General features: G+C 42.5%; 1 protein-coding gene across 1 annotated transcript in view; it reads left to right on the forward strand.

Moving 5' to 3' along the window:
* The window catches only part of wwc1 (WW and C2 domain containing 1), a 46,411-nt gene that overhangs the window by 18,623 nt on the left and 14,519 nt on the right, over window positions 1-13,269 (forward strand). The window contains exons 11-15 of the mRNA XM_010870964.4: window positions 3,127-3,216; window positions 10,063-10,688; window positions 12,187-12,307; window positions 12,782-12,958; window positions 13,055-13,247. Coding sequence (XP_010869266.2) covers window positions 3,127-3,216; window positions 10,063-10,688; window positions 12,187-12,307; window positions 12,782-12,958; window positions 13,055-13,247 — 1,207 coding nt within the window. The remainder of the gene's footprint in view (window positions 1-3,126; window positions 3,217-10,062; window positions 10,689-12,186; window positions 12,308-12,781; window positions 12,959-13,054; window positions 13,248-13,269) is intronic.

Consider the following 13,269-nt stretch of genomic DNA (forward strand, 5'->3'; position numbering starts at 1 on the left):
CAATTGCAGCGTTCCATTCTAAATGAATTAATTTCCGGTGTATCACAGCGCATTTACGCTATAGGTCTGATCGAGGCTTAAGGCTGGTCATTTAGATACAGATCAAAATTGCAGTACCAACTCCCGGAATTACCATAGCAACTCCTGGAACACGCAACCTCCGTCTGCAGACGAAATTCGCATTTGAATATACATAACCTAAATTATTACATAATGATGCCTAGCCAGGGATCATTGTTTCAAACCTGAACGTTTTACATAGCCTATTTTAGCTTTCTTATAGCCTATAGCTAAAATCCCACCATAGAAATAAAGCAGATTATTTTCAAGACTTCCTGATTTACCTCTGAAACCTGCATTTCTTTCCTATTTCGTTAACAAAATGTTTGTTGGACTGTCCAAATGCTTCCTATATTGCATCTTCCCTTTTTTATTTCCCATTGGCTGTAGTCCATATATCCATCAGTCACTTTACAAAAAATGGTGTTCTCTCGATACGCCGCCATCCTCCACGATGAACACATGGCAGCGCTTACTTAGTAATTCATCATTAATGAACTTTTAAGCTAATGAACTTGTTTGTATGGAACCACTGGTGAATGCATTTTATATTTTCCTGGCCTATCGTCCCGCAGTTGTCCCCAGGTCTGTGTTTAACCATCCCAGACATATTTTTTATCGTGTGAGGGATGATGGGGCAACGTTAATTGCGAACCCTGGTTCTGCGGTCTTCTTGGGCAGGATTACTGTTGCGTGGGTCTGTGTAGGGGTGGGGTCTTAATGTTGAGCTGCCACACAGAGGCTTTGACTGTCTTGTGTAAAAAAAGGGGCATTTGAGTGTTCTAAAATTGGTGGCTTTGCTCTGCCCGGACAATAAGATCTTTGCATAAGTCCTCCAAGTCCAGTATGACACTCTCCCAAATGTCCCCCTTGTGGAATAAGCTGACTTTCTTTAGCCCCCTGCCACACGGTTGAGGAGAACTAGTGGTCTGGACCAGGAACCCTTTCTCATGTAACCGCTGAGGCTGAAAATGACGTGTCTCTGATTCCTGTTTTGAGTGCCTTACGCCTGCTTTGGCTCACACAGGAGGAAGCTGCGTCCCTTGGTGGATGTGGGATAAACCTATTATTTTCCACAAACCACCGATCCCTTTGGTTTTTGTTCATTCTGTGACCCTGCAAGGGTGCTTGATGTTTGCAGTCATCAGGACACTAGCAGACTTCCAAAAAGAACCAGCACAGCAGTCGGTTCTTGCATCACTATTGCTGCCGGAGAAGTTGATAACAGAGGTCCTGAATCTGTGGCCAGAACCAGTGAAGACTGTCTTTTGGTGGGCACGAGCGTAGGAGACACCAGCGTGTCCAACACTGGTGGAGGTCTGCAGACAGGGGAGTGCCCTGAGGTCAGGAGGGCAGTACTGTGTTTTAGCACTCCGAAAGTGTTCTTCCCTGGCCACTAACAGCTGGTTAACTCTGGGTGACCCAGGAGTCAGGGAGAATGGTTTTTGGTGCACAATGACTGACACTGTTCAACATGTTTCTTCTGGATGATGCTGTTAATCCTTTTTAGATTACCTGTGTGTGAAGGTGGGGATGATGCTGTTAATCCTTCTTAGATTACCTGTGTGTGAAGGTGGGGATGATGCTGTTAATCCTTAGATTACCTGTGTGTGAAGGTGGGGATGATGCTGTTAATCCTTCTTAGATAACTTGTGTGTGAAGGTGGGGATGATGCTGTTAATCCTTCTTAGATTACTTGTGTGTGAAGGTGGGGGTGTTTTTGTCTGGACATGTTTGTGATGGGGCACAGGTACCTCCATCAGTAGCAGTGTTGTTGAATTCTTTTGTTTGCCCAAGCTCAACTGTCAGTTTGGTTAACTAGGTGGAAGGTCGGGTCAGAGGGTCAGGGACAATAGACCCTGTGTTATTGTTTAGGGGAATGGTCTCTGTGTGCCTTATGGTTGAATTAGATGTGTGGAATTGCTTCAGGAGGTTTGGGGGCTGTCTGTGTGGTCGGGCCGGAGGGTCCAGATTTCCGGTTTGTTAATTGGTCCTAGTGTTTGTTTTCTGTTGTGTTGTACGGTTTTATATGTTGCTATATAAAAACATGTGATTGTGTTGAGTCATGTGGGTTTGTATACAGTGGCTTGTGTTTGTGGAGAGTTTCTAGTGTATGGTAATATGGGGTTTGTGTTAAGGGTGATTTGTAAGGTGATGTCTGTTTATAGTGTAGTTTGTGTGAGGATTGTTGTACAACACCATGGGGTTTTGTTGGGGGCTGAGCAGGGGGTTCTTAGTGTGGATATGTTGTTAAAAATGTAATCTCATTCTCTCTATCATTCTGTCTCATTCATTCTTTCCTCTCATCTCTCTAAGTATTTCTCTCATTTTCTCATATCTTCCATTCTATCCTCTCCATCGTGCTTTTACCTGTCAAACCCCCCTCTCTATCATACCCTGCCACCTGTCTCTTTCACGCCCCCCCCCCCCTTTTCGTCCTCCCTCCTTTCTGAACAGCTCCCTTGTTCTCTGTGCTCAATACTGTACCTGCATTGAGTTCCCTCACTGCTTTCTCCTTTCCTGTAACCTGAGCGTCACAAGCAGGGGATGTAGGTTGGCTACAAAAGCTGCCTTTTCATCCACTCCCTCCTAATCTTCTGTTGGTTCTGTAACAACAGCCTGGAACATAATCATCAGTGAAGTTACTTTGTATCTATTTAATTTATGTCACACTCTGACGCAATCCACAGGCCGGGTTGATATTAGATGATAAATGCACTAACGTTTTTTATGAAGTTGTATTAGGACCGGGCATTAACAGGGAACTAAGTATGAAATACAGTTTAATGCTTGCTTAACGTCAAACAATAATTGCTGTATGTAACTGTGTAAATATTTCCCCTGAATCACTTTTGTCTTAACATGTTGTTACATATTAATTATATGGTAATGTAATCAATTGTTTTTGTTTTTTCTGCTTGTTTTGTCACTATTATATTATATAGTTATTAATATTCCTAAACTGGTATAGACCAACCTGCTATATATATATATCTCTTTTTTTTTTAAATTATTATTATTTTTTTATAAAACATTTGACCTAACAGGTTTTGTGGTGTTTATCAGGTTGAGGCTGCACTGTAAGAGGAACAAGCTTGTAAGAGAGCTGGAGGAGACGGTTCGGGTGGCCTCAACACTACACACTCAGCTGAAGAGGTGAGTTCACTCCTCTATGTAACACAGCTGCAGTCACTCATAGGGCTGACCACAATTAGTTATATCGGCTACAAGAAAACACAGCACTATACAACAGTCATTCAGGACTAGACGAATAAAAAAACGTTTGTTTTTGTTGTAGATATGTTTAATACTTGTTATAATTATTCACCAAATGAACTTTTGGACTCCATTTACACTTTCTTGCTTTTGCAACACTTAATCAATGTGTGTAACGTAAGTCTGCCATATTGAATTATTCTTTCAAATTTATCAATGAACATTAATTAATAATAATGGACAGTGTTTGGAAAGGTCAGTGGGACAAAGTCTTGCCAGACATCCTCCAACCCCACTGCATAATGCATGTTCTTGTCTTTGTGTGAACCTGTGTGGCAAAGTAAGCAGACAGGACACAACACTATTTATGTCATTTATAAAGTGACATATTGTTGGTTAGATTAGATGGTTTTGGAGATATCCTGCCTATGGAGAAGGAACGCCTGAATGTTAGACTTAATTAACTGCAATTTGCAACCACTGTAAAATTATCTACACATTGTCTTAATGAGTACACACACTGTGAGTCAAATGATGAAATAGTATTTAATGAATTTCAATTTGTTTTCAATAAAAGCAGATAATGCAAATCTTTCCCAGGTTCTGATGCGAACCCTTGTAGTCAGTAATTAGAAAAGGGTTTTGCATTCATTAACAAAATGAGTTAACTACATAATAACATTTTGTTGTGAAATAGCAAATTAAAATCATGAACTTTCATGACACTGTCCATTTAATGTGGAAATTAGTAGATTATTGTTCACGTTCTGAGAAGTTGTTGTCTTTTTGGAGAAATTAGGTTTGCATCTAACAGCGATGCTGTGTAAGCTTTGAGGGAGGCTCTCCAAAAGAAGCAGGTCTTGTGGCTTAACGACACCTGTCTCCTGCTAGAGATAAGACAACTTCCATTGTATTGCAAAACAAGAAATGGTGCCATGCAAACCTAGTTCTGCCGGCCCGACGTGAATATTGTTGCCAAAGCTGGATTCGATCTTCGGTTTACTATGGAACAGATTGTGTCTAACTACTACGCTGTTTAAACAGCACACGATGTGGTGTCTGTTCTGCATTGTCAGACCAATTAGTCGAAACTCGCATCTTGAAACATTAGTTAACCTCCAAATCAACAACAGGTATAACAGGGTCGCTACACTAAATTCAACACGTTAAATTAGAAAGAGACTACTGTAGATGGCTAGCTAATAACTATATGGTACCTATACTGAAAACAATGACTCCAATCACTCCATGGCTCATTTGTTTCTTTAGAAAACAATGACAGTTGAATAGCTAACCACTACGCTATTTAAACTGCGGGTGTGGGTCCAGGTGATACGTGTGTAGAGGTGAGGTGTCCGTTTATTTGCATTGTCAAACCAATTAGTTGAAACTCCGTGGTTCCCTACATTAGTTAACATCCAAACCAAAAACAGGTATAACAGGATCTCTACACTACATTCAACACATTCAATTTGAGATTACTGTAGATGGCTAGCTAATGACTCAAATCACTCCATGGTTCATTTGTTTCTTTAGAAAACCAAATAGACAGTTGAATAGCTGAATAGCTAACCAATACGGCGAGTGAACTGCACCATGTAAATAAAAAAGGAGAGCAATATTAACAAATCCTCATGCCTAATTTGTTTGGACCAGGAATCAAACCCCAACCACCAACGTGACAGTCCACATCTCTAACCACTAAGCCATGTTGGGATAGGTAGCTAATTGCTATAAAGTACCTATAATGAAAACTATGACTTGAATCACTCCTTGGCGGGTTTGTTTCTTTAGAAAACAAATAGAGAGTTGAATAGCTAAACACTACACCATGTGAACTACATGTAAATCGAAAACGAAAGCTATATGAACAAATCATAATGCCCCATATTTTTGGTCCGTGGTGAGGATCAAATCCCGGTCGCAAACATGATAGTCCACATCTCTAACCACTAAACTGTGTTAGATGACTAGTGAATAGCCATACAGTATCTATAATGAAAACAATGACTCGAATCACACCGCGGCGGGTTCGTTTCTTTACAAAACAAATAGACAGTTGAATAGCTAAGCACTACGCAACGAGAACGAGAGCAATATGTTTGTCACCGGTGCTGTTCATCCATAGAAATATAACAAAAAGTTCTAGTCTATCTTGAACAAAACTTAATGGCGGAATTTTTTGGGCCATGGCGAGGATCAAACCCCGGTCACCTGTGTGAGAGGCCGCGTCTCAAACCACTACACTATTTATCAGTGGGTATTCAGTCCATCAGTCAGGCAGGCAAAACGAGGACTTTATTGACATGCTGATGGAAATGGATAATAAATAGGAACCAGCGACTACAGATTAGACCTTAAATAACAGAATAAAGGAGCCGAGCTGAATGGAACAGTGTGAAATTTGCATACACTGCAACAATATCATCATTACATCCAGCCACATTTTCAAAAGAAAAGCAATAATGCAAAAACAATACATTATTTAATGCCCTTGTGAAAGTAGCGTCTGACAGATCTCACCCTGAACTGCAAGGTCCTGGGTGAGGGTGCATGCTAATTCCTGAGCAAGTTGATCGCAATCGGGCCATCTCTCATGTGAGCAGAGATAAAGGTGATGAGGGGTAACAATACCTCTTGGAACGAGCAGCAAGTAAGAAAGTTGTATTATCTCTTTATTTTATTTGGCAGGGAGTCTGTTCTACTATGTAATTAGACCTTTTTACATAGCATTCAGTTACATTTGTAGTGAAGTACAGAAAAAGCTTAAGTTCCTGCTTTACGATATTCTGAAGCAAAGGAGTATACAGATGAGAGTTCATACAGACCTCTTGCATTGTTGAGTCGTGCATTAATGTAATGTTTGTAGTAGCGCATCAAATGGGATTGCATTGTGCGTGATAAGGAAAACACCCTTTAAATAAATAAATAAATAAAAAAACTTGCATTTGATCCTTGAATAAATTAATCAGTTATTTTGAATAATAATCTACATATTTATCGATTATCAAATTAGTTGGTAGTTGCAGCCCTACTCTCAACCACAACCACACTCTTCGTACACTTCAAGCTATTACCACAGGCGATACAACAGGATCCATCCTTAAACGCAAAAACAGTGGACAGGAACACAAGATATGTGGGTTTGCTCATGACGTTTTATTATTTCTTGAAGATCCAGACTAAAATCCAGAAAATTGGTCAAACTCTTAAGTTTGTCTGCATATGACCCCAGATTTATCCATGCAACTCAAGACAACAGGTTTGAACAGTGGACACAGAAAGGCATAAAATAATTTTGCGCGATTTTATCAAATGGGGATGTCGAAAGTGTCCAGTTAGATGAGTCAAAAATTACTTGGACAAAGACTTTATTGGTATAAGCCTGATAACATTCTCAAGGAAATAAAAAGGAATGACCCTGACACTCCCCGGGCCTGATCCAAGTGCACATAATCTGGAATGGGTCCAATAATGCATATCATCTGAGCAGTCCTCAAAGAGACACTACAGAATATATTAAACGAAATATATTAACGAAAGAAGTTAACACAGACACAACTGACGAAACATGGGTAAATAATAGTATTTACTCAATTCCGATCCCCTAAATCAAGGTCTTGGAATAATGTTACACGTTTCTTCATAACACTGAAACTCCCCACATTCTTGCCGTGGAGACTGTGGACTGTGTATCACTCATGTTGGTCCTGTCCCACTATAGAACTCTACTGGGAAGAAGTAAGATCCTGATTTGGGGGAATAATGGGATTAAATAGAGAATATACTTCTTCTGTGCTTGGGTGAATTACACCTACTTGACTGAGACAAAAATCTGTTGAAGGTCCTATTGGCAACCAGTAAAAAGCATATTACCTTCTCAAAGAGGAGTGGGACATAATCCCTCCTTAGATGTGTGCAAACCTTTTGCCACCAATTAATAAGTCATGTTTTGCAGAGGGGTCGAATACTTATTTCACTCATTAAAATGCAAATCAGTTTCTAACAGTCTCTCACTGTTCAAATAAACCTACCATTAAAACTATAGACTGATCATTTCTTTGTCAGTGGGCGAACGTACAAAATCAGCTGGGGATCAAATAATTGTAATCCTTACTGTAGGGATAAACTACTTCTACGTCCATTACTGTTATCCCTTCTTTGTCCCCTCTCCATAAGGCCGGGCTGTTGTTTTGTCCAAGGTGCCTGTGCCAAAGATTTTAAGGATTTCTTTGCTATGTAATAGGTACATTTACAATATGTACATCTTACACGAGGTAGTGTTCCTCCTCAGTTTGAGCGAGGAACTCTACCACATAGTTTACCACATAGGCTCGCATATAGACATGTAGATGTACACTCACCTAAAGGATTATTAGGAACACCTGTTCAATTTCTCATTAACGCAATTATCTAATCAACCAATCACATGGCATTTGCTTCAATGCATTTAGGGGTGTGGTCCTGGTCAAGACAATCTCCTGAACTCCAAACTGAATGTCAGAATGGGAAAGAAAGGTGATTTAAGCAATATTGAGCATGGCATGGTTGTTGGTGCCAGATGGGCCGGTCTGAGTATTTCACAGTCTGCTCAGTTACTGGGATTTCCACGCACAACCATTTCTAGGGTTTACAAAGGATGGTGTGAAAAGGGAAAAACATCCAGTATGCGGCAGTCCTGTGGGCGAAAATGCCTTGTTGATGCTAGAGGTCAGAGGAGAATGGGCTGACTGATTCAAGCTGATAGAAGAGCAACTTTGACTGAAATAACCACTCGTTACAACCGAGGTATGCAGCAAAGCATTTGTGAAGCCACAACACGCACAACCTTGAGGCGGATGGGCTACAACAGCAGAAGACCCCACCGGGTACCACTCATCTCAACTACAAATAGGAAAAGAGGCTAGAATTTGCACGAGCTCACCAAAATTGGACAGTTGAAGACTGGAAGAATGTTGCCTGGTCTGATGAGTCTCGATTTCTGTTGAGACATTCAGATGGTAGAGTCAGAATTTGGCATAAATAGAATGAGAACATGGATCCATCATGCCTTGTTTCCACTGTGCAGGCTGGTGGTGGTGATGTAATGGTGTGGGGGATGTTTTCTTGGCACACTTTAGGCCCCTTAGTGCCAATTGGGCATCGTTTAAATGCCACGGCCTACCTGAGCATTGTTTCTGACCATGTCCATCCCTTTATGACCACCATGTACCCATCCTCTGATGGCTACTTCCAACAGGATAATGCACCATGTCACAAAGCTCGAATCATTTCAAATTGGTTTCTTGAACATGACAATGAGTTCACTGTACTGAAATGGCCCCCACAGTCACCAGATCTTAACCCAATAGAGCATCTTTGGGATGTGGTGGAACGGGAGCTTCGTGCCCTGGATGTGCATCACACAAATCTGCTAGATGCTATCCTATCAATATGGGCCAACATTTCTAAAGAATGCTTTCAGCACCTTGTTGAATCAATGCCACGTAGAATTAAGGCAGTTCTGAAGGCAAAAGGGGGTCAAACACAGTATATATGTATGGATGGAGTGCGGCACAATATTTTTTAAAGTTGACCTTCAAGGCCATCAAAGCTCAAATTCTGATACTTCCCTGAAGCCCTCTCCCTTGTTTCTAGTGCACAATCAGGAACATGGTACTGATTAAAGTTTTTACTTTTACCCTGTTTTTCAAAAAAAAAAAAAATAATCATCCAATTTGTGTCATGCCATTTTTGATGACCACGTTATTCACACTACTATGAGCCCAAGCCTCTACCATCTCAAAATGGGCCTAGTGCTTCTGAACATTCAACACAGTCATCCAATTAACTATTTGTTAGTTAAGGCCTGTTGCCAGCCGTTACATCAGTTATTTAAAATGCACATTACATCCCTGCTTTGCCTGGAGCCTACCCATTACCCTTTGAGCAAAAGTAATAACTTTTATCCCAAACTCTTCCATTTCTTATCCACACTTCTTCAGACTTGCACTTCAAACCTCAGTCTATGTATTTTTATTTGTAAAATGTATAATATTTTGAAAGCTGCAAATAAAATGAAAGTTTTTTGCACAACATTAATTTACATAAGATCCTTGACTAAAGTATTTTGTTTTCTGATTTGCCTCTATAGTTTAATTAATACTATTATGAGCTGTTTACCTTTTATTTATGAGGAGTGAGGTATAGGATTTTTTGTATTTAACCCTTTCTCTACAAATATAGATCCTCAGAAGTTGGCTCTGTTTGAGATCTCAAACAGGGGTTTGCATTAAAACATGGTTTTCTCTGATGATTGCTTTATGTCTGTAGAAAAAAGACATGTAGACCACATAGGACACGTTTTAAATATGTTTCCAAAAGTCTCAGTTTCTTGCCTTTCAGGCACAAGTCTTTTTCTGGCTGCTATTCATTAAAGAGCTGAGATGCCGAAAGAAACTCCCCTGGGTCTTTCCTAATGAGCTTTCCAAGCCTTCCTTAATTAGGATGTTTGCTGTTGAGCAGAAACTGCATTTGAAGTTATTGAGGGCTAAATCATGGAGGGTATGTTTCCTTTGCCCACACAGACAGGGATGGCTGCTCCCTGGAGTGTGATCCTAGCTCATCTAAAATATTTCCCCTTCTCTGTATCTCTGTCTTTATAATTCACTCCTTAAATACATCCACTTCCCTTTTCTGTCACCCCCATTTTGCCACCCTTAATTCTCTCTACCTCCTATCCCTCCTTGTCCTCTTTTATTTAAATTCTCTTTTCTGTCTCCCATTCTCCCATTCCGTTTATCCCAGTCTGTCGGCCAGCACGCTGTCATGTTCTTCGGGCAGCAGCCGGGGCTCTCTGGCCTCCAGCCGGGGCTCTCTGGTCACCACGTCCTCCCTGGGCTCCAGTTCCTCCCTGAGCTTCACAGATCTCTACCTTGAGCAGCCCGAGTTGGTAGACCCAGATTTCCAGAACAAATTGGATTCCCTTCTTCAGGAAGGTGGCCCAGGGGTCAGTTACCGCCCATCAAGCTCCATCACCACCATCCATGAACATGAGGTGGTCCCTGGAGTCGCGTCCGGGGCAGAGAGAGCGAGGGATAAGGACAGTGTTGTGATTGGGGGCGCAGAACCTGGGACAAGGCTACAGACGCTGAGACTATCAGAGACGCCGAGGTCCATGAGTTCTCTGTCTCCAAGGTCTTCACTGTCATCACTCTCACCGCCCTGCTCACCACTGGTGTTGGACTCCACATTCCTCCCTGGGGGGGGGTTTGTGGGGCCGGGGGGCCCCGTTGGGAGTCTGGACATGGAGCTTCACAGCAGGCTGACAGCGCTTGGGCTGGATAGGGAAGAGCAGCAGCACTATGGATGTGGAGGGGTGCAGATGGACGCCAAGCATGACATCTCTACCAGGGCTGGAGAGGTGCTCAAAGGTACTGTCACCTATCTGACTTTAAGAAAGCTTCTCAATGACAGGCAATGTGTTGACTGCCATTATAGACTATTGTAGTTTTAATATGCTTTGGTGTGTAGTAGGGTATAAGGGCATCGTGTCGATTTTTGAACAATGAAGAATTTATGTTTTTTATTTTTTGTTACTTTTGCACCAGTTACAGTGTAGGATCAGAGAAAATACATTACAAACTATGGCAACACCAATTCCTGAAAGCTGGAATATAGTCGTCATTTTCATATGCATATTCAAAAGCGTAGCTAGCAAACAAGAAAAGTTAATTGTCAACACAAAACCTTTGAAAACACTGCACTGCTTATTTATAATACAGTAAATGCTACAAGTACACAATGTATCTAATAATGTTGCTGACAAAACTAGCTACTAAGCTAAGCTAGCTACAAAGTAGGCAACAACAGGGAGTAAACAGGGAGGATGCAGCTGGCTTTGTGAAAACTCAAATATATTAGCTAGTAGTTACTAACTTACAGTAGCAACAGTATCTAGCTAGATTTAGGCACTTTGTTATTCACTGATTAGCAGCATCTCTTTGGTTTCATGAAGTAGCCATGACTGCCTGAGACATTAGGGTTTAGGGCTAACACAAATTATTTTGAACAATCATTGGTGCACAGGACACTAGTTATAGTATTAGGAGGAGTTGTAGAAGTAGGAGTAGTTGTAGTATTAATGGTAGCAGGAGAGTTATTGTTAGAAGTAGTAGTTAGTATAAGTTGTGGTTGCAGTAGTAGTAAAATAATTGGTGGTAGTGGTTTATTTGATAGGTGTGATTAGTACTAAAGAGGGGTAGCGTTAGTAGTAGGAGTAGTGGGTAGAAGGGCCGGATAGAAGTGCTGGTAGTGAAAGATGTTGTAGTAGTTTGATAATGGCTGGCCTGCCCAGAGAGAGACGGGTCTGTAACTGCATACCCACTGCTGAGGTAACAGATACCTCTATTCAACACACTTTATTGGATTGAAAGGTCAGGCTTCCATCTCCACTGGTGTGTGTGTGTGTGTGTGTGTGTGTGTGTGTGTGTGTGTGTGTGTGGGTGTGTGGGTGTGTGGGTGTGTGGGTGTGTGGGTGTGTGGGTGTGTGGGTGGGTGGGTGTGTGGGTGGGTGGGTGGGTGGGTGGGTGGGTGGGTGTGTGTACGTGGGTGGGTGGGTGTGTGTACGTGGGTGGGTGGGTGTGTGGGTGGTCGGTTAGTGTGTTCATGTGCCTTCTGGAGAGTTCCAAGTTTTCACCTGAAACTTGTGGGGACACATCAGGGATAGGGGGGGAGGGGGGTTGTGTTACGGCCCTCTGTTACCCGTATGGTGCTGTGTGTTGTTCAAGTGAACCCACTCCATCAATGCAATTTAACACTGGTGTCCATGGCAGCAATGGAGGAAAGGTTGTGACCTGCTATTGTGTTTCTGTACACTTCTCCTCCACTTCCTCGTCTCTCGTGCTCCTCTTCCCAACCCCCGTTCCCTAGATGCCGTCGTTCCTGGCCGAGGGACTGCGGGGGATGGCTCTAAGAAGATGGGCGTGACGTCAGCCGTTTCTGATGAGTCGGTGGCTGGTGACAGCGGAGTGTATGAGCCCTCAGAGAGGAGGTGGGTTCTGTACTGGATTCCAGGTACTATAGCTGATGGCAGCTTTGTGGATCTAACCCTATCCTGCTAATGCAGGGGTTCCCAAACCTTTTTGGCCGACGAACCCCATTTGGATATCTAAACATTCACGCGACCCCGGCCACTTGAAGAAAATGTATATAATTGTTTTTTTATTTGAGGCTATGAGAGTCAATTGTAAAACATTTTCCCCCGAACCTAATTTTGATATCAGGTGACCCCCCCTGGGGTCGCAACCCCTATTTTGGGAACCTCTGTTCTAATGTATGGACCGTTCCAGTTCCCGTTGAAAGGGGTAAAATGTCAAAATGCCTATCCCAAAATATGTAGTTTTGCTGAGCAACCATATTATTTGCTACAGTTGCGCACATATTGTACTTCCAAAACCGGTAACTGGTGGAGCTCGAAGCTCAGGTACAGGAGCAACATTAACCCTGTCTGTGTCACTGCCCCTAGGCCTGTCCCCCCAGCAGAGCTGATCCTGGGGTATGAGGAGAGGGAGAGGGGAGAAACACCAAGCTGCGCCCAGGTGAGAGTGGGCCTGAAGTACGAGATGAAAGAGAAACGTTTCACCGTGTTTGTCATGCAGCTCTCCAACTGCGGCGCCCTCGGTCTGCCACCAGACCATACCATGTAACGTTGCCTTTTCTCTTTGCTTTTGGAATGAGTTACTGTAGCTATTTACATCCACACACTGACACCCAGTGTTAAACTGTGTGGCCTCTGCAGGTACATCCGCGTGGTGGTGCTCCCCTGCTCCGAGCCCACCCGCTGCTTGTTCCGGACCCATGGCTCTCTTCCCCAGGACACCGTGGAAGTCAATGAAGTCTTTGGCATCCAGTTGGCCCACAATGCACTGCGGCAGAAGACATTAAGGGTGGATGTCTGTCGTACCAGCCCATCTGGGCGTGAGGAGTGTTTGGTGAGTTGAAATCCCATATGGA

This window comes from Esox lucius, chromosome 7, assembly GCF_011004845.1.
Source record: "Esox lucius isolate fEsoLuc1 chromosome 7, fEsoLuc1.pri, whole genome shotgun sequence".
NCBI classification, from domain to species: domain Eukaryota; kingdom Metazoa; phylum Chordata; class Actinopteri; order Esociformes; family Esocidae; genus Esox; species Esox lucius.